The following is a 23054-nucleotide window of genomic DNA, read 5'->3' on the forward strand; positions in this document are numbered from 1 at the left end:
CTAATGCTTTGGCCTTGACAGACCTATTCCTAGCCTTGACATAGGGAGCTTAGGATATCTGTAAGTTCTTCACGTCAGTCACAAATAGTTTACTGAGTACTTAACTCTGCCTGATGTTGATTTGAATGCTGGGAATACAGCAGTAAACAAAGCAGTCAAAAACTCCTGCTTTCATGGGGCTTATGGCCAAGTTCAATTATAGATACATTTATTATTTTAAGAAAAATTCCCAATAACCTAGCTCCTCCCTCCCTCCCTCCCTCCCTCCTTCCCTCCTTCCTTCCTTCCTTCCTTCAACTCTGCAGTTGCCTTCACATTCTCATAGAGTCTTTTAGGTTCATAAATAATCAGTGCCTGAGGAAAGGCAGACTTGCCTCCAAGGCCTAAACCTTCCCTTGAGAAGGATATTCTCCCCCACAACATGTTTGTGAAGAAAGCATTCACAACAAATCATGAAGATCTCACCATACAGACCAGTGTATTTATATAGTGCTCATACTGTGGCAATCAGGAGCATTTTATAGTTCCTCACTTTTCCTGCAGCAAAGCCAACCCTTTATACTTGGGTTGGCCATTTTCCTGGACAAATCTCTAAACCAAGTCCCTTAAGACATTGACACAGGGACTGGCAATGACAACTTGTGGGAAGAAACTCTTCAAGATTCATGTGTTAATATAAATTAAGGAGGTAGGAGGTAGGTGGACTATATTTCCACAAAGTCAATACAAATTGTTCTGGTCCATGGATAACTTCATGTTCATTTCATTCAAACTCTGTAAGACTTCACTAGTCCCTTTGACTAAAACAAGCACCTCAGACAGCTTTAGGAAATGGAAATCAACTCTTCTAACTGATGCACTTTGTGCCATCCTGCAGGATGAGGAACAAGTCTAGGAAAGGGCTTGCACTAATAGCTGTGTGAGAGCTAGAAGGGACTTGGAGGTCATATGACTCTTCTACACTGAAATTTCTCCTATAGCATCTTTGATTCATGGTCAACCATCTGGGCCCCTGTTCAAACAAGTCCAATAACCTTGTGAGGCTACCTATCCCACTGGAGGACAATTTCTATTGGATCTTTACTTTATTGCATATAAATCTGCTTCACGTAATATTGATTAAACATCATCTGCCCACTCACATTGTCTTGACCTTTTCTTTTTACATTTGTCCCTCAATACTTAAGAACCACCATGTCTTCTCTTTTCCAAGCTAAGCATCTCTATTTCTTTTAACCATTATTATTGAACAGTTTCTAAAGCATTCACAAGGCTCACCACCCACTTATGAATGAATTCCAGTTTGTGAGTGTCCTTCAGAACAGGAATAACTTTTTGGCTTAATACTAACCTGGAAAATGCCTATTCGGTGACATATGGCTAAATATGGTAAATGTCCTTTCTTACCTAATATTGCAGGCAAGATAGTCAAACAGGTAAAGGAAAAGCTACATATAAATTTCTAAATATGAATTTAGAAGAAAAATGGAGCTATACATGAAAACACTAGAGAAAAATATGAAGGAAAGATGGTTGATACTGTTGATATCAAGCAGGCATTCTACTCCCTAATGGAAGACGTGAAAGCACAACACAAAGAATCTTTCCAGTGCAATACAATACAAATGTCTAGTCATAAGCTTTCTGAGTCAACATTTGCTGAAAGGGGCTCACAATCTTTCAAAATAGAAAGTTTTACCTACACTTTCCCATCAAAATTATATTAGAACATCATACTTTGAAGTTTTGATGTCATAAATAAAAAATGAAGGTTACAGAAAGCAGACTCTGCCACATCACAAAAGACTGTAATGCAACATCAGGGACTTAGTTGAGGTCACAAGGGAACCAAGAAAAGTAAGAGGCGAACTCAAACTAAAACAGTGAAATTTTCCTGATAATTTAGTAATCCTCCAAGTGGTAGCCAACTTTCCCTCTGGAATAATAAAAAAACAGGCTAGACAAAGCATATGGTAGCAACCAAGTGTAATCTAACCATTACAAAATTTAAAAAACAGTAAAATTTTTTTCTCTTTTCTTTCTTTCCTCTATTCTCATTTCCCTTTTAATTATTTCCTAATTTTCAAACAAAATACATAGTTTTAAATCCAAATGCAACAATCACAAACGTTTTTTAATACACAAAAAGATCCTAATTAATACATTACCAGATATAAAATGATTACCATTTGTCAAAGAATTATGATGTAAAAAAGATAACTTTAATGAACACAACTAATACTTAACTGACAATTAAGAATGTACTTCATCGAAGGGGCACGGTCTCACAGGAGAACACACATGGCCAGCTGCGACCCCCTGCAGTGTGCTATGCTATCCCTAGAGTCGCCCTGCCCACGGCAGCTCAAGAGATTATCCCAGAGACTGCTCCCTGTGTGCGGGTGGACGGCATAGGCAGCAGAAGCCAGAGCAAGGTCCAAAAGGCATGAAGGGGTGCCATTCTTGCAGAACACACCCGGTGTGGCTGCAATCCCCCGCAATGCGGTAGGCAATCCCGACGGCTGCCCCGCCCATGGCAGCTCAGGAGATTATCCCAGAGACTGCTCCCAGGGTGCAGGCAGATGGCGCAGGCAGCAGAGAAGGGCAAGGCAACCAACAAGCAGGAAGGGACTTTGTTCTCCCAGATGACACATGCACCAGCTGCCTGTGACCACTTCTATCACCATGAAAAGGCAGAAGAATCTGGTCCAGTCAAAAATTACTCAGACAACTCCAGAGAGAGGGCCTGGTGAGATAGATAAAACCAATCTTCCTCAAAAAGAATTCAAAATAAAACTCATAACCATCCTGATGGACCTGTAGAGAAATATACCAGAGATATGGGATTACATCCGGAGGGAGGTAACAGAAATGAAACAATCGATTGAAGGTCTTTTCTTTTTTTTGGTATCATTAATCTACAATTACATGAAAAACATTATGTTTACTAGGCTCCCTCCTTCACCAAGTCCCCCCCACATACCCCTTCACAGTCAATGTCCATCTGCGTACTAAGATGCTGTAAAATCATTACTTGTCTTCTCTGTGTTGCACAGCCCTCCCCATGCCCCCCCACACACTATACATGCTAATCATAATGCCCTCTTACTTTCTCCCGACCCTTATCCCCCCCTTCCCACCCATCCTCCCAAGTCACATTCCCTTTGGTAACTGTTAGTCCATTCTTGAGTTCTGGGATTCTGCTGCTGTTTTGTTCCTTCAGTTTTCCTTTGTTCTTATACTCCACATATGAGTGAAATCATTTGGTACTTGTCTTTCTCTGCCTGGCTTATTTCACTGAGCATAATACCCTCTAGCTCCATCCATGTTGTTACAAATGGTAGGATCTGTTTATTTCTTACAGCTGAATAATATTCCATTGTGTATATGTACCACCTCTTCTTTATCCACTCATCTACTGATGGACACTTAGGTTGCTTCCATATCTTGGCTATTGTAAATAGTGCAGCAATAAACATAGGGGTGTATATGTCTTTTTCAAACTGGGCTGCTGCATTCTTAGGGTAAATTCCTAGAAGTGGAATTCCTGGGTCAAATGGTATTTCTATTTTGAGCATTCTGAGGAACCTCCATACTCCTTTCCACAATGGTTGAACTAATTTACATTCCCACCAGCAGTGTAGGAGGGTTCCCCTTTCTTCACATCATCAACCAACATTTGTTGTTGTTTGTCTTTTGGATGGTAGCAATCCTTACTGGTGTGAGGTGATATCTCATTGTAGTTTTAATTTTCATTTCTCTGATGATTAGAGATGTGGAGCATCTTTTCATGTGCCTGTTGGCCATCTGGATTTCTTCTTTAGAGAACTGTCTATTCAGCTCCTCTGCCCATTTTTTAATTGGATTATTTGCTTTTTGTTTGTTGAGGTGTGGGAGCTCTTTATATATTTTGGATGTCAATCCTTTAGCGGGTCTGTCATTTATGAATATATTCTCCCATACTGTAGGGTACATTTTTGTTCTATTGATGGTGTCCTTTGCTGTACAGAAGCTTTTCAGCTTGATATAGTGCCACTTGTTCATTTTCGCCTTTGTTTCCCGTGCCCAGGGAGATATGTTCATGAAGAATTTGCTCATGTTTATGTCCAAGAGATTTTTGCCTATGTTTTTTTCTAAGAGTTTTATGGTTTCATGACTTACATTCAGGTCTTTGATACATTTCGAACTTACTTTTGTGTATGGGGTTAGACAGTGATCCAGTTTCATTCTCTTACATGTAGCTGTCCAGTTTTGCCAGCACCATCTATTGAAGAGACTGTCATTTCCCCATTGTATGTCCATGGCTCCTTTATCGTATATTAATTGGCCATATATGTTTGGGTTAATGTCTGGAGTCTCTATTCTGTTCCACTGGTCTGTGGCCCTGTTCTTGTGCCAGTAACAAATTGTCTTGATGACTGTGGATTTGTAGTAGAGCTTGAAGTTGGGGAGTGAGATCCCCCCCACTTTATTCTTCCTTCTAAGGATTGCTTTGGCTATACGGGGTCTTTGGTGGTTCCATATGAATTTTTGAACTATTTGTTTCAGTTCATTGAAGAATGCTGTTGGTAATTTGATAGGGATTGCATCAAAACTGTATGTTGCTTTGGGCAGGATGGCCATTTTGATTATATTAATTCTTCCTAGCCAGGAGCATGGGATGAGTTTGCATTTGGTAGTGTCCTCTTTAATTTCTCTTAAGAGTGTCTTGTAGTTTTCAGGGTATAGGTCTTTCACTTCCCTGGTTAGGTTTATTCCTAGGTATTTTATTCTTTTTGATGCTATTGTGAATGGAATTGTTTTCCTGATTTCTCTTTCTATTAGTTCATTGTTGGTGTATAGGAAAGCCACAGATTTCTGTGTGTTAATTTTGTATCCTGCAACTTTGCTGAATTCCAATATTAGTTCTAGTAGTTTTGGAGTGGAGTCTTTAGGGTTTTTTATGTACAATATCATGTCATCTGCAAATAGTGACAGTTTGACTTCTTCTTTACAAATCTGGATTCCTTGTATTTCTTTGTTTTGTCTAATTGCCGTGACTAGGACCTCCAGTATGTTGAATAACAGTGGAGAGAGTGGGCATCCCTGTCTTGTTCCCGATCTCAGAGGAAAAGCTTTCAGCCTCTCGTTGTTCAGTATGATGTTAGCTGTGGGTTTATCATATATGGCCTTTATTATGTTGAGGTACTTGCCCTCTATGCCCATTTTGTTGAGAGTTTTTATCATGAATGGATGTTGAATTTTGTTGAATGCTTTTTCAGCATCTATGGAGATGATCATGTGGTTTTTGTCCTTCTTTTTGTTGATGTGGTGGATGATGTTGATGGATTTTCGAATGTTGTACCATCCTTGCATCCCTGGGATGAATCCCACTTGGTCATGGTGTATGATCCTCTTGATGTATTTTTGAATTTGGTTTGCTAATATTTTGTTGAATATTTTTGCATCTACGTTCATCAGGGATATTGGTCTGTAGTTTTCTTTTTTGGTGGGGTCTTTGCCTGGTTTTGGTATTAGGGTGATGTTGGCTTCATAGAATGAGTCTGGGAGTATTCCCTCCTCTTCTATTGTTCGGAAAACTTTAAGGAGAATGGGTATTATGTCTTCTCTGTATGTCTGATAAAATTCCGAGGTAAATCCATCTGGCCCGGGGGTTTTGTTCGTGGGTAGTTTTTTGATTACTGATTCAATTTCGTTGCTGGTAATTGGTCTGTTTAGATTTTCTGTTTCTTTCTGGGTCAGTCTTGGAAGGTTGTATTTTTCTAGGAAGTTGTCCATTTCTCCTAGGTTTTCCAGCTTGTTAGCATATAGGTTTTCATAGTATTCTCTAATAATTCTTTGTATTTCTCTGGGGTCCGTCATGACTTTTCCTTTCTCGTTTCTGATTCTGTTGATTTGTGTTGTTCTGTGCTCTTTTTTGGAGTGCTCCCATCTAGAGAAGTCCCTCTAAGATACCCTATAGAGGTGGTTTGTGGGAGGCAAATTCCCTCAACTTTTGCTTGTCTGGGAATTGTTTAATCCCTCCTTCATATTTAAATGATAATCGTGCTGGATACAGTATCCTTGGTTCAAAGCCCTTCTGTTTCATTGCATTAAATATATCATGCCATTCTCTTCTGGCCTGTAAGGTTTCTGTTGAAAAGTCTGATGATAGCCTGATGGATTTTCCTTTGTAGGTGACCTTTTCTCTCTCTCTCGCTGCCTTTAATACTCTGTCCTTGTCCTTGACCTTTGCCATTTTAATTATTATGTGTCTTGGTGTTGTCCTCTTTGGGTCCTGTCTCTTGGGAGTTCTGTGTGCCTCCGTAGTCTGAGCAACTATTTCCTCCCCCAGTTTAGGGAATTTCTCAGCAATTATTTCTTCAAAGACACTTTCGATCCCTTTTACTCTCTCTTCTTCTTCTGGGACCCCTATAATGCGGATATTGTTCCTTTTGGATTGGTCACACAGTTCTCTTAATATTGTTTCATTCCTGGAGATCCTTTCATCTCTCTCTGTGTCAGCTTCTATATGTTCCTATTCTCTGTTTTCTATTCCATCAATGGCCTCTTGCATCTTATCCATTCTGCTTATAAATCCTTCCAGAGTTTGTTTCACTTCTGTAATCTCCCTCCGGACGTCTGTAATTTCCCTCCGGACTTCATCCCTTAGCTCTTGCATATTTCTCTGCAGCTCTGTCAGCATGTTTATGATTTTTATTTTGAATTATTTTTCAGGGAGACTGGTTAGGTCTGTCTCTGCAGATCCTCTCTCAGGTGCTGTCTGAACTACCTTGAACTGGACTAAATTTTTTTGCCTTTTCATGATGATAGCAGTGGCTGTAGGCAGGTTGTGGGTGTCTCAGCTGGGAGAAGAAAGTCCTTTCCTGCTTGCTGGATGCCTTGCCCTTCTCCGCTGCCTGTGTCGGTTACCCACACTCCTGTAGCAGCCACCGGGTTTGTCCCCTAAGCTGCTGTGGGCGGGGTCTCCGTCTGAGCAGCGCGGAGCTCTGCGGGGAGGGGCAGGCACGCCAGGTGCGCTCCTCTGTGATAGCGGCGTCTCTGCTGCGCAGCTGTGCCAGCAGCAGCCTTTGGGTCTGGCCCAGGCAGCTGTGCGTTGGGCTGGGATTCCAGTCGGCTGCTGGGAGCGCGCCTGCTCCCTCTGGCTCCGCTGCAGGTGCACGCAGGGCTCTCCCGCACGGGCCTCTACTGGGCTCCTCTGGCTCCACAGCCGCTGGTGCGCACGAGCCACACCCAGGCTGTTCAGTCGCCACCGCTGCAGGCTCGCACAGGCCTCTCCTGGTCCCCTCTGGCTCCACTGGCGCATGCGATCTGCTCCGAGTCCCTTCCAGTGCCACCGCCCCCAGCATGCACTGCCACTCTCCCGCTACTGGGCTGGTGTGTCGGGGTCCGCGCCAGTTGAAGGAACGACTGGCAAGGCTGCTTAGTGCCGTGTGGGGCTTCAGAGCTGTGCTGCCTCTGGGGTTTAGGGCGCCTAAAGGTCCCCCGGATTCCCAGGGGCTGGATAAGTGTGCCGGGACGACTTCATCCAGCTATGGGGTCCCTGTCTCTAAGACTTGCAGAAAGCATTCACTTTTCTTTTGTCTCAGGGGTGCCAGTTGCGGGTACCTGCCCACAGGTTTTCCTTTTCCGTTTCTCTAATATCCAGCATCCCATGCACCTTGTGTCTGCCCTCCAGGTGTGGATTTCTAGAGCTGGTTGTTTGGCAGTCCTGGGCTTTCACTCTCTCCCGGTTCCAACTCCTTTCTTCCCGCCGGGTTCTGGGTTGGGGAGCGTTTGGGTCCCACTTGGCTGCGGCTTGTATCTTACCCCTTTCATGTGATGTTGAGTTCTCACAGATGTAGATGTATCCTGGCTGTTGTACTGCATCCACTGGTGTCTCTTTTAGGAATAGTGGTATTCATTGTATTTTAATAAATATATATGTTTTGGGGAGGAGATTTCCTCTGAACTACTCACACCGCCATCTTCCCGTGATCCTCTCGATAGAAGGTCTTAAGAGCAGACTGGACAAGGTGCAAGAGACTCTTAATGGAATAGAAATCAGAGAACAGGAATACAGAGAAGGTGAGGCAGAGAGAGATAACACAATCTCTAGGAATGAAACAATATTAAGACAACTGTGTGACCAATCCAAATGGAACAATATTCGCATTATAGGGGTACCAGAAGAAGAGAGAGAAAAAGGGAGAAAGTGTATTTGAAGAAATAATTGCTGAAAACTTCACCAAGCTGGGAAAGGAAACAGTTTCTCAGACTATGGAAGCCCACAGATCTCCCAATACAAGGAACCCAAAGAGGAGAACAAAATGAAGACATATAATTATTAAAATGGCAAAGATCAAAGACAAAGACAGAGTATTAAAGGCATCCAGAGATAGAAAAAAGACCACCTACAAAGGAAAACCCATCAAGCTATCATCAGACTTCTCAACAGAAACCTTACAGGCCAGAAGAGAATGGCATGATATATTTAATGTAATGAAACAGAAGGACCTTGAACCAAGAATACTGTATACAGCATGATTATCATTTAAATTTGAAGAAGGGATTAAACAATTTCCAGACAAATAAAAGTTGAGGGAATTTGCCTCCCACAAACCACCTCTACAGGATATTTTAAAGGGACTGCTCTAGATGGGAGCACTCCTAAGGCTAAATAGATGTCACCAGAGAAAATAAAATCACAGCAAAGAAAACAGACCAACCAAACACCAACTAAAGGGAAAAAATAAAATCAACTATCCACAAAAGCAGTCAAAGGAAACACAAAAGAGGACAGAATAAAACACCTAACATATAAAGAATGGAAGAGGAAGAATAAGAAGGGAGAGAAATAAAGAATCATCAGACTGTGTTTATAATAGCCTAATAAGAGAGTTAAGTTAGACAGTTAGATAGTAAAGAAGTTACCCTTGAACCTTTGGTAACCACGAATCTAAAGACTGAAATGGCAATAAGTACATATCTTTCAATAATCACCCAAAATGTAAATGGACTGAATACACCAATGAAAACACACAGAGTAATAGTATGGATAAAAAAGCAAGACCCATCTATATGCTGCTTACAAGAGACTCACCTCAAACCCAAAGATATACACAGACTAAAAGTGAAGGGATGGAAAAAGATATTTCATGCAAACAATAGGGAGAAAAAAGCAGGTGTTGCAGTACTAGTATAAGACAAAATAGACTTCAAAACAATGAAAGTAACAAGAGATAAAAAAGGACATTGCATAATGATAAAGGAGGCAGTCCAACAAGAGGATATAACCAATATAACCATTATAAATATATATGCACCCAATACAGGAGGACAGACATACGTGAAACAAATACTAACAGAATTAAATGAGGAAGTAGAATGCAATCCATTCGTTCTAGGAGACTTCAACACACCCCTCACTCCAAAGGATAGATCAACCAGACAGAAAGTAAGTAAGAACACAGAGGCACTGGACAACACACTAGAACAGATGGACTTAGGAGACATCTACAGAACTCTACACCCAAAAGCAGTAGGATACACATTCTTCTCAAAAGCACATGGAACATTTTCCAGAATAGACCAAATACTAGACCACAAAAAGAGACTCAGCAAATTCAAAAAGATTGAAATTCTACCAACCAACTTTTTGGACCACAAAAGTATAAAACTAGAAATAAATTGTACAAAGAAATCAAAAAGGCTCATAAACACATGGAGGCTTAACAACATGCTCCTCAATAATCAATGGATCAATGAACAAATTAAAACAGAGATCAAGCAATACATGGAGATAAATGAAAACAGCAGAAAGCCCCAACTTCTGTGGGATGCAGAGAAGGCAGTTCTACGAGCAAAGTATAAGGCAATTCAGGCCTATTTAAAGAAGGGAGAACAATCCCAAATGAATAGTCTAAAGTCATAATTATTGAAACTGGAAAAAAAAGAACAAATGATGCCCAAAGTCAGCAGAAGGAGGAACATAATAAAGATCAGAGAAGAAATAAATAAAACTGAGAAGAATAATACAGTAGAAAAAACTCAATGAAACTAAGAGCTGCTTCTTTGAGAAAATAAACAAAATAGGTAAACCCCTAGCCATACTTATTAAGAGAAAAAGAGAATCTACACACATCAACAGAATCAGAAATGAGAAAGGAAAAATCACAATGGACACCACACAAATACAAAGAATTATTAGAGAATACTATAAAAATCTATATGCCAACAAGCTGGAAAACCTAGAAGAAATGGACAACTTCCTAGAAAAATACGACCTTTCAAGATTGATCAAGGAAGAAACAGAAAATTTAAACAGACCAATTACCAGCAATGATATTGAATCAGTAATCAAAAAACTACCCAAGAACAAAATCCCCACGCCAGATGGATTCACCTAGGAATTTTATCAGACATACAGAAACGATATAATACCCATTCTCCTTAAAGTGTTCCAAAAAATAGAAGAGGAAGTAATACTTACAAACTCATTCTATGAAGCCAGCATCACTCCAATATCAAAACCAGGCAAAGACCACACCAAAAAATAAAATTACAGAGCAATATCCCTAATGAACATAGATGCAAAAATACTCAACAAAATATTAGCAAACCGAATTCAAAAATACATCAAGAGGATCATACACCATGATCAAGTGGGATTCATCTCAGGGATGTAAGGATGGAACAACATTCGAAAATCCATCAACATCATCCACCACATCAACAAAAAGAAGGACAGAAACCACATGATCATTTCCATAGACACTGGAAAAGCATTTGACAAATTTTGACGACCATTCATGATAGAAACTCTCAACCAAGTGGGTATACAGGGCAAGCACCTCAACATAATGAAGGCCATATACGACAAACCCACAGCCAACATCATACTTAACAGCAAGAAGCTGAAAGCTTTTCCTCTAAGATCGGGAACAAGACAGGGATGCCCACTCTCCCCACTGTTATTCAACATAGTACTGAAGGACCTAGCCACAGCAATCAGACAAAACAAAGAAATACAAGGCATCCAGATTAGTAAAGAAGAAGTCAAACTGTCACTATTTGCAGATGACATGATATTGTACATAAAAGACCCTAAAGACTCCACTCCAAAACTACTAGAAGTAATATCGGAATTCAGCAAAGTTGCAGGATACAAAACTAATACATAGAAATCTGTTGCTTTCCTACACACTAACGATGAACTAATAGAAAGAGAAATCAGGAAAACAATTCCATTCACAATTGCATTGAAAAGAATAAAATACCTAGGAATAAACCTAACCAAGGAAGTGAAAGACTTATACCCTGAAAACTACAAGACACTCTTAAGAGAAATTAAAGAGGAGACTAACAAATGGAAACTCATTTCATGCTCTTGGCTAAGAAGAATTAATATTGTCAAAATGGCCATCCTGCCTAAAGCAATCTACAGATTCAATGCAATGCCTATCAAAATACCAACAACATTCTTCAACAAACTGGAACAAATAGTTTTAAAATTCATATGGAACCACAAAAGACCCCGAATAGCCATACCAAGCCTGAGAAGGAAGAATAAAGCAGGGGGCATCTTGCTTCCCAACTTCAAGCTCTACTACAAAGCCACAGTAATCAAGACAATTGGTACTGGCACAAGAACAGAGCCACAGACCAGTGGAACAGAATAGAGAGTCCAGATATTATCCCAAACATATATGATCAATTAATATATGAAAAAAGAGCCATGGACATACAATGGGGAAATGACAGCCTCTTCAACAGCTGGTGTTGATAAAACTGGACAGCTACATGTAAGAGAATGAAACTGGATCATTGTCTAACCCCATACACAAAAGTAAATTCGAAATGTATCAAAGACCTGAATGTTAGTCATGAAACCATGAAACTCTTAGAAAAAAACATAGGTAAAAATCTCTTGGACATAAACATGAGCAAATTCTTCATGAACATATCTCACCAGGCAAGGGAAACAAAAGCAAAAATGAACAAGTGGGACTGTATCAGGCTGAAAAGCTTCTGTACAGCAAAGGACACCACCAACAGAACAAAAAGGCATCATACAATATGGCAGAATATATGCATAAATGACAGATCCAATAAAGGGTTGATATCCAAAATATATAAAGAGCTCACGCACCACAACAAACAAAAAGCAAATAATCCAATTAAAAAATGGGCAGAGTAGCTGAACAGACAGTTCTGCAAAAAGAAATTCAGATGGCGAACAGGCACATGAAAAGATGCTCCACATCACTACTCATCAGGGAAATGCAAATTAAAACCACAATGAGGTATCACCTCACCCCAGTAAGGATCGCCACCATCCAAAAGACAAACAACAACAAATGTTGGCGAGGTTGTGGAGAAAGGGGAACCCTCCTACACTGCTGGTGGGAATGTAAATTAGTTCAACCATTGTGGAAAGCAGTATGGAGGTTCCTCAAAATGCTCAAAATAGAAATACCATTTGACCCAGGAATTCCACTTCTAGGAATTTACCCTAAGAATGCAGCAGCCCAGTTTGAAAAAGACAGATGCACCCCTACGTTTATCACAGCACTATTTACAATAGCCAAGAAATGGAAGCAACCTAAGGGTCCATCAGTAGATGAATGGATAAAGAAGATGTAGTACATATACACAATGGAATATTATGCAGCCATAAGAAGAAAACAAATTCTACCATTTGCAACAACATGGATGGAGCTAGAGGGTATTATGCTCAGTGAAATAAGCCAGGCGGAGAAAGACAAGTACCAAATGATTTCACTCATCTGTGGAGTATAAGAACAAAGAAAAACTGAAGGAACAAAACAGCAGCAGAATCACAGAACCCACGAATGGACTAACAGTTACCAAAGGGAAAGGGACTGGGGAGGATGGGTTGGAAGGGAGCGATAAGGGGGGAAAAGGGGCATTATGATTAGCACACATAATGTAGGGGGGGACATGGGGAGGGCTGTACAACACAGAGAAGACAAGTAGTGATTCTATAGCATCTTACTAACCTGATGGGTAGTGACTGTAATGGGATATGTGGTGGGGACTTGATGATGGGAGGAGTCTAGTAACCATAATGTTGCTCATGTAATTGTAGATTAAAAAAAAAAAAAGGAATGTACTTCATAACCTTGGGGTCTCAAGAACATCATTATTATCTAGTAAGTATGTTATCTTCTATACTTTTCAAAGTTCTTACAAACAAAATGCTTGTGGAATAACTACTCACTTTCAAAATTTATGTAAGAGGGAGATTATAGAGAGAAGCCTGTATCTGCTGCAGTGAGAAGTGGTAAGAAGAGAATCACACACTGTAAGAAGAAACTGAAAAGTCTGTAAAAAAACTGAAATTCTAATTTTATCACCATTTGTTAAAATGATATAACTGGCATTATTTGGTCATTCTGGGAAAAGTTATATTTTCTAAAAGTCTTCCCTACTGCTTTGTCTTGGCTTGCTTTAATTAATATATAACCTATGATTTAATAGGCTTACCCAACATTCCAACAACCTTGAAAAGCATTAAAAGGTACTTCTGCCATAATAGTAGGTAGAAATGGTATTACTAGGAGATAACTGTGCTGAGAAAAACTCATCAACTAATCTTTCACTACCGTAGTTAGAGGCATTATTATAAAAGCCCAGGGGCCTTATGCACATTATGTAGAGAGGTTCATTCATCTGTATCAACTACTACATAACAGAAAATAGGCTGAGTAAGACTTGACTAAGAATGACACAGCTAGCAACTATCCCCACATACTAAGAATTCGATAAATCGTGGAGTTAATTATTTAAATTAAAAGAAGCTTACTAGTAAAATTTTAAAGAAAGGCACTACAATGACAGTGAAAATCACTTACAAATATAGATTCATCAGAAAATAAGTTTCCTTAAAAACACTGCCTATCAGAACATCTGACCCATCAAATTTCTCAGAATTTATATTTATGGCATATCATGTAGCAAGGGCCTGGGAAGCCCAGTCTTACTGGCTTGTCTGCTACTGAGATACTTCTAAGGAATCTAGTTAAGGAAGGAGAGGGAGTATTTTAGCCCCACATGTTGTACAGATCTGAACTGGAAATGGGGGGCTAGGAGGACAACAAATTTTGAAACTCTCAAATTAATATGTGAATTTCACAAAGCAAGGCAGAATATTTTTAAAATATTCTATAAGGAGCAGAAACCATAAAGCCCAAAAAGAAAAATGAGAATAACTTAAAAGACTTTACCCATTTACTATATTTCAGAGGTCCAGTGAATCCCATAGCTTCTATTATCTTCGTGAAGGCACCAACCTTCTCTTCAACAGGCGGTGGGAAATCCTTGGTAGTCAGAGGCTATTTAATCAAAAAGAAGGAGACAAAATTTAGTTGCAAAACATAGTTCTTCAAAAGAATGTTTTTGTTTTTCATTAGGTCTAAGGGCATTTTTATTGCTTAGATTTCTTTTCTCATCTAGAATTTTTAATTCTCATTTTTCTAGGCATCTCATCACTCAAGGCCAACACAGCTGAAACTCTACTAGATGTCTTACAAATTTCAGAGAAAGACAGTGTGCTTGACCGTATGTTTATGAATGATAGATTTGGGGAATTAGAATAAAAGCTCTATGGAAAAGGATACTGTTAAAAGGAAATCTTGACCCACACACCATCTCTCAATAATTTTAAGAGAAATGTTTCAGGTTTTGACATGAAAGAAAAATACTGTGTGAAAGCAGTGAAGTCACTCAAAAATCATAATCAACCAAGTACTGATTAAATGCTTTTAAATTCCTGCATTTTTAGTATAACAAATTTTATTAATGACTATAAAGACTATAGCTTGCAAATAAACTCCAAGGAAAACCTATTCTAATGCTAAGTATCTCCAAATGAAGGCAGGCTATATAACCAATAAGAAGCTCTCCAGAAGTTAAATATTACTTTATTTTTAACATACAAAAAATCAATAATGACTTTTTTCCCTAAAGTGTTTTCCATGAAGACAGTACAATGGAAGAAATACAGGACATGGGATCAGAAGCCTTAGGTTCAAATATTCAGTCGGTCTTTCACTTACCATCCTTGTGACCTTCAGCAAGTCACTTCACTTCCCTGAACCTCACCTTCTACATTTAATAAAACTCCTTGCCTCATCCAGCTAACAATTTTGCTGAGATTCGAATAAGAACACTTGTGTGAAAGCACTTTACAGATGTAGAAAGAACTACTAATTCTCACCTTATCTGTGGTGTGATACTTCCTACTCAGCTGTATATCTAGTCCAGGAATCTGTTCTGATCCACCACATGCTAGTGATTGGCTCACCTGGGGCAACTGGTGGATAAAAAAAAAACAGATGAAAGCAACAATGCATAGTCACTTAGAGGGTTTATCTGAGCAGAGCTGCTTCAAAGTAAAGACTATTCAATCTTTCCAACCTTGCTTACCCCACTTCCTGTTGATCTAATCACAAAGAGGATCCAAGATGGATACCTAGAATGGTATCTGGTACATGGTAGGTACTTAATAAAAATCTGCTAAGTATTTGAATAAATAAAAGGATTTGGCCCTGGGAACCCAGAACTAAATAAACCAGAGACAACTCTAGGAAATGGAATTGCAATAAATACCACTTAAACATTGGCAGCAGTGCAGTATATGCAAGGAAAAAAAGAAGACTAACATCAGTCAGTTTTAAGCTTAAAACATGCTTCTGCCACTTACAAGCTGAATGGTCAGTGGCAAGTTACTGAACCTCAGTTGCAGCGCATATTAAAGGAGAAAAATACATATAAATTACCTTTCACAAAATATTCAATAAACAGTAGACACTTCCATCATCACCAACATCATTGTTCAGATCACAATGCCTTCTTTTTATGTTCACACTGCATATGAAAGCACTTTGGCAATATAATAGCCATTATTTATGATTATTATGTGCCAGGTATGCTAAGTGCCTTACATATACTACCTTATTTAATCCTCACCATAACCCTATTAGTTTGGTATTGTTATAATCCAGACCAATAAACATAGTTTTGAAAATAAATTCCTAAGGAAGAAAACTACATGCAAGAGATCATCATTGTAGCATTATTCACAGGAGTGAAAACTGGGTTAAAATCCAATAAGGAGGGGGAGGAGCCAAGATGGTGGCGTGAGTAGAGCAGCGGAACTCTCCTCCCAATACCATACATATTTTTGAAAATACAACAAATACAACAATTCCTAAAAGAGAGACCAGAAGATACAGGACAATAGCCAGGCTACATCTACACCTGCGAGAACCCAGCACCTCGTGAAAGGGGTAAGATACAAGCCGTGGCCCGGTGGTACCCGAGCGCCCCTCACCACAGCTCCGCAGCGGGAGAAGAGGACTTGGAGCGGGGAGGGAGAGGGAGCCCAGGACTGCTAAACACCCAGCCCTAGCCATCCACACCGAGAATGCAGACACACAGTACGTGGTGTGCTGGACACTACAGAAATGGGACAGCAAAACCGGCAAAGGGGGCCCCGCACCCGGCGCCCCTGGATCAAAATAAAAGTGAGTGCTTTTTGAAAGTCATAAAGGGAAAGGGGCCTCAGAGCAGGATGGAAGCATCCCAGGAATCAGCCCAGCAGCTGGGAATCCCAGGGAACTCCAGGTGCCCTAACCCTGGGCGGCAGCGCAGCTCTAAGGCCCCTCACGGCAATAAACAGCCTCTCGCCCGTTCCCCCTCCAGCACAGCTCCGCCATATAGGAGCAGCACCCTGAGGCTGTCCATGCTCACAGCAGCCGCCCAGGCCAGACTTAGAAGCCCCGTCTCCACTGCAGCTGCCCAGCACAAGTTGCTAGGGGTCACCATTCTCACAGGAGAGGAAGGCCACAAACTAGCAAGAAGGGACGTTATTGTCCCAGCTGACACACGGGCCAACTCCCCACAACTACCTTTATCGCCATGAAAAGGCAGAAGAATTTGATCCAGACCAGACTAACCCAGACATCCTTCCCTGAGAAGGAATCTGGGGAGATAGACCTAACCTATCATCCTGAAAAAGAATTCAAAATAAAGGTCATAACAATGCTGATGGAGCTGCAGAGAAAAATGCAAGAGCTAACTGACAAAGAAGGGAGGGAGACTACAGAAATAAAACAATCTCTGGAAGGACTTAAAAACAGAATGGATGAGATGCAAGAGGACATTAACGGAATAGAAACCAGAGAACAGGAACACAGAGAAGCTGACGCACAGAGAGATAAAAGGATTTCCAGGAACGAAACAATATTAAGAGAACTGTGGGACCAATCCAAATGGAACAATATCTGAATTATAGGGGTAGCAGAAGAAGAAGAGAGAGAAAAAGGCTTAGAAAGTGTATTTGAAGAAATAATTGTTGAAAACTTTCCCAAACTGGGGGAGGAAATAGTCGCTCAGACCACAGAAGCACACAGAACTCTCAACAGAAGGGACCCAAGGAGGACAACACCAAGACACAATAATTAAAATGGCAAAGATCAAGGACAAGGACACAGTTTTAAAGGCAGCCGGAAAGAGAAAAAAGGTCACCTACAAAGGAAAACCCATCAGGCTATCATCAGAATTCTCAACAGAAACCTTACAGGCCAGAAAAGAATGGCATGATATATTTAATGCAATGAAACAGAAGGGCCTTGAACCAAGAATACTGTATACAGCATGATTATCATTTAACTATGAAGGAAGGATTAAACAATTCCCAGAAAAGCAAAGGTTGAGGGAATTTGCCTCCCACAAACCACCTCAACAGGGTGTTCTAGAGGGACTGCTCTAGATGGGAGCACTCCTAAGGCTAAATAGATGTCACCAGAGAAAATAAAATCACAGCAAAGAAAGCAGACCAACCAAATACTAACTAAAATCAAAAAATAAAATCAACTACCCATAAAAGCAGTCAAAGGAAACACAAAAGAGGACAGAATGGAGGAGGAGGAATAAGATGGGAGAGAAATAAAGAATCATCAGACTGTGTTTATAATAGCTCAATAAGCAAGTTAAGTTAGACAGTACAATAGTAAAGAAGCTAACCTTTAACCTTTGGTAACCATGAATCTAAAGCCTGCAATGGCAATAAGTACATATCTTTCAATAATCACCCTAATGTAAATGGACTGAATGCACCAAGCAAAACACACAGAATAATAGAATGGATAAAACAGCAAGACCCGGGGGGCGGAGCCAAGATGGCAGCGTGAGTAGGGCAACAGAAATCTCCTCCCAAAACCACATATATTTTTGAAAATACAACAAATACAACTCACCCTAAAAGAGAGACCAGACAACACAGGACAACAGCCAGACTACATCCACACCTGCGAGAACCCAGTGCCTTGTGAAGGGGGTAAGATACAAGCCGCGGACCAGCAGGACCCGAGTGCCCCTCACCCCAGCTCCTGGCGGGAGGAGAGGAGTCGGAGCTGGGAGGGAGAGGGAGCCCAGAACTGCTAAACACCCAAACCTAGCCATCCGCACCAGAGCGCAGACACAGTGTGTGCGTGGGGTGCTGGAAACTAGGGAAACAGGACAGTAAGAACTGTGAGCGGGTCCCCGCAGCCAGCGCCCCTGGGACAAAGAAAAGCGAGTGCTTTTTGAAAGTCTTAAAGGGACAGGGACCTCACAGCGGGATGGAAGCATCCCGGGACACTTAGCCCAGCGGCTGGGAATCCCGGGGAACTCTGGGCACCCTAACCCCCTGTGCAGCAGGGTGGCTGGGAAGCCCCTCACAGAGATAAACAGCCTCCCTGCCGTTTCCGTTCCAACACGGCTCCGCCTTATCAGAGCAGCAGCCCGAGACAGGCCACGCCCACAGCAACTGCGGAGCTAAACTCCATAGCGGCCAGGCAGGAATCAGAGGACCTGTCTGCGTGCAGCTGCCCAGCACAAGCCGCTAGAGGTCGCTGTTCTCCCAGGAGAGGAGGGCCACAAACCAACAAGAAGGGACGTTCTCCCAGCCATCACTTGCCCCAGCTCTGCAAACTATCTCTATCGCCATGAAAAGACAGAATCTCAGACAGACAAAAATCACAGAGACAACACCTGAGAAGGAGATAGACCTAACCAGTCTTCCTGAAAAATAATTCAAAATAAAAATCATAAACATGCTGACAGAGCTGCAGAGAAATATGCAAGAGCTAAGGGATGAAGTCCGGAGGGAAATTACAGACGTCCGGAGGGAGATTACAGAAGTGAAACAAACTCTGGAAGGATTTATAAGCAGAATGGATAAGATGCAAGAGGCCATTGATGGAATAGAAAACAGAGAATAGGAACATATAGAAGCTGACACAGAGAGAGATGAAAGGATCTCCAGGAATGAAACAATATTAAGAGAACTGTGTGACCAATCCAAAAGGAACAATATCCGCATTATAGGGGTCCCAGAAGAAGAAGAGAGAGTAAAAGGGATCGAAAGTGTCTTTGAAGAAATAATTGCTGAGAAATTCCCTAAACTGGGGGAGGAAATAGTTGCTCAGACTACGGAGGCACACAGAACTCCCAAGAGACAGGACCCAAAGAGGACAACACCAAGACACATAATAATTAAAATGGCAAAGGTCAAGGACAAGGACAGAGTATTAAAGGCAGCGAGAGAGAGAGAAAAGGTCACCTACAAAGGAAAATCCATCAGGCTATCATCAGACTTTTCAACAGAAACCTTACAGGCCAGAAGAGAATGGCATGATATATTTAATGCAATGAAACAGAAGGGCTTTGAACCAAGGATACTGTATCCAGCACGATTATCATTTAAATATGAAGGAGGGATTAAACAATTCCCAGACAAGCAAAAGTTGAGGGAATTTGCCTCCCACAAACCACCTCTATAGGGTATCTTAGAGGGACTTCTCTAGATGGGAGCACTCCAAAAAAGAGCACAGAACAACACAAATCAACAGAATCAGAAACGAGAAAGGAAAAGTCATGACGGACCCCAGAGAAATACAAAGAATTATTAGAGAATACTATGAAAACCTATATGCTAACAAGCTGGAAAACCTAGGAGAAATGGACAACTTCCTAGAAAAATACAACCTTCCAAGACTGACCCAGAAAGAAACAGAAAATCTAAACAGACCAATTACCAGCAACGAAATTGAATCAGTAATCAAAAAACTACCCACGAACAAAACCCCCGGGCCAGATGGATTTACCTCGGAATTTTATCAGACATACAGAGAAGACATAATACCCATTCTCCTTAAAGTTTTCCGAACAATAGAAGAGGAGGGAATACTCCCAGACTCATTCTATGAAGCCAACATCACCCTAATACCAAAACCAGGCAAAGACCCCACCAAAAAAGAAAACTACAGACCAATATCCCTGATGAACGTAGATGCAAAAATATTCAACAAAATATTAGCAAACCAAATTCAAAAATACATCAAGAGGATCATACACCATGACCAAGTGGGATTCATCCCAGGGATGCAAGGATGGTACAACATTCGAAAATCCATCAACATCATCCACCACATCAACAAAAAGAAGGACAAAAACCACATGATCATCTCCATAGATGCTGAAAAAGCATTCAACAAAATTCAACATCCATTCATGATAAAAACTCTCAACAAAATGGGCATAGAGGGCAAGTACCTCAACATAATAAAGGCCATATATGATAAACCCACAGCTAACATCATACTGAACAACGAGAGGCTGAAAGCTTTTCCTCTGAGATCGGGAACAAGACAGGGATGCCCACTCTCTCCACTGTTATTCAACATACTGGAGGTCCTAGTCACGGCAATTAGACAAAACAAAGAAATACAAGGAATCCAGATTTGTAAAGAAGAAGTCAAACTGTCACTATTTGCAGATGACATGATATTGTACATAAAAAACCCTAAAGACTCCACTCCAAAACTACTAGAACTAATATTGGAATTCAGCAAAGTTGCAGGATACAAAATTAACACACAGAAATCTGTGGCTTTCCTATACACCAACAATGAACTAATAGAAAGAGAAATCAGGAAAACAATTCCATTCACAATAGCATCAAAAAGAATAAAATACCTAGGAATAAACCTAACCAGGGAAGTGAAAGACCTATACCCTGAAAACTACAAGACACTCTTAAGAGAAATTAAAGAGGACACTACCAAATGCAAACTCATCCCATGCTCCTGGCTAGGAAGAATTAATATAATCAAAATGGCCATCCTGCCCAAAGCAACATACAGTTTTGATGCAATCCCTATCAAATTACCAACAGCATTCTTCAATGAACTGAAACAAATAGTTCAAAAATTCATATGGAACCACCAAAGACCCCGTATAGCCAAAGCAATCCTTAGAAGGAAGAATAAAGTGGGGGGGATCTCACTCCCCAACTTCAAGCTCTACTACAAATCCACAGTCATCAAGACAATTTGTTACTGGCACAAGAACAGGGCCACAGACCAGTGGAACAGAATAGAGACTCCAGACATTAACCCAAACATATATGGCCAATTAATATACGATAAAGGAGCCATGGACATACAATGGGGAAATGACAGTCTCTTCAATAGATGGTGCTGGCAAAACTGGACAGCTACATGTAAGAGAATGAAACTGGATCACTGTCTAACCCCATACACAAAAGTAAGTTCGAAATGTATCAAAGACCTGAATGTAAGTCATGAAACCATAAAACTCTTAGAAAAAAACATAGGCAAAAATCTCTTGGACATAAACATGAGCAAATTCTTCATGAACATATCTCCCTGGGCACGGGAAACAAAGGCGAAAATGAACAAGTGGCACTATATCAAGCTGAAAAGCTTCTGTACAGCAAAGGACACCATCAATAGAACAAAAATGTACCCTACAGTATGGGAGAATATATTCATAAATGACAGACCCGCTAAAGGATTGACATCCAAAATATATAAAGAGCTCCCACACCTCAACAAACAAAAAGCAAATAATCCAATTAAAAAATGGGCAGAGGAGCTGAATAGACAGTTCTCTAAAGAAGAAATCCAGATGGCCAACAGGCACATGAAAAGATGCTCCACATCTCTAATCATCAGAGAAATGAAAATTAAAACTACAATGAGATATCACCTCACACCAGTAAGGATTGCTACCATCCAAAAGACAAACAACAACAAATGTTGGTTGATGATGTGAAGAAAGGGGAACCCTCCTACACTGCTGGTGGGAATGTAAATTAGTTCAACCATTGTGGAAAGGAGTATGGAGGTTCCTCAGAATGCTCAAAATAGAAATACCATTTGACCCAGGAATTCCACTTCTAGGAATTTACCCTAAGAATGCAGCAGCCCAGTTTGAAAAAGACATATACACCCCTATGTTTATTGCTGCACTATTTACAATAGCCAAGACATGGAAGCAACCTAAGTGTCCATCAGTAGATGAATGGATAAAGAAGACGTGGTACATATACACAAGGGAATATTATTCAACCATAAGAAGAAAACAAATCCTACCATTTGTAACAACATGGATGGAGCTAGAGGGTATTATACTCAGTGAAATAAGCCAGGCAGAGAGAGACAAGTACCAAATGATTTCACTCATATGTGGAGTATAAGAACAAAGGAAAGCTGAAAGAACAAAACAGCAGCAGAATCACAGAACCCAAGAATAGACTAACAGTTACCAAAGGGAAAGGGACTGGGGATGATGAAGGGAGGGATAAGGGTGGGTAAAAAGAAAGTGCGCAGTACGATTAGCATGTACAGTGTTGTGGGGGGTTACGGGGAGGGCTGTACAACACAGAGAAGACGGGTAGTGATTCTACAGCATCTTGCTATGCTGATGGACAGTGCCTGTAGTCGGGGGGGGGGACTTGGTGAGGGGGGGAGCCTGGTAAACATAGCATTCTTCATGTAATTGTAGATTAATTATAGCAAAATTAAAAGAAAAAAAAAGAAAGAAAATATTAAACCCATTAAGATCTTTTTGAAGATCAAAAGTAAAAAAAAAATGGGCTGAGGAGCTGAACAGACAGTTCTTCAAAGAAGAAATTCAGATGGTCAACAGACACATGAAAAGATGCTTCACATCGCTTGTCATCAGAGAAATGCAAATTAAAA

At 40.6% G+C, this 23054-nt stretch overlaps 1 protein-coding gene across 4 annotated transcripts in view; it reads right to left on the reverse strand.

The window, feature by feature from the left end:
* The window catches only part of LOC118920910 (ubiquinol-cytochrome-c reductase complex assembly factor 1), a 143483-nt gene that overhangs the window by 85944 nt on the left and 34485 nt on the right, over positions 1-23054 (reverse strand). For 3 of the 4 annotated variants that reach the window (XM_057502939.1, XM_036902465.2, XM_036902467.2), the window contains 2 exons: positions 15221-15316; positions 14229-14336 (listed from right to left, as the gene is read on the reverse strand). In XM_057502939.1, the coding sequence (XP_057358922.1) occupies positions 14229-14336; positions 15221-15316 (204 nt within the window). The remainder of the gene's footprint in view (positions 1-14228; positions 14337-15220; positions 15317-23054) is intronic. The other variant, XM_036902466.2, reaches the window with a different exon arrangement.

This window comes from Manis pentadactyla, chromosome 5 (genome assembly GCF_030020395.1).
Source record: "Manis pentadactyla isolate mManPen7 chromosome 5, mManPen7.hap1, whole genome shotgun sequence".
NCBI classification, from domain to species: domain Eukaryota; kingdom Metazoa; phylum Chordata; class Mammalia; order Pholidota; family Manidae; genus Manis; species Manis pentadactyla.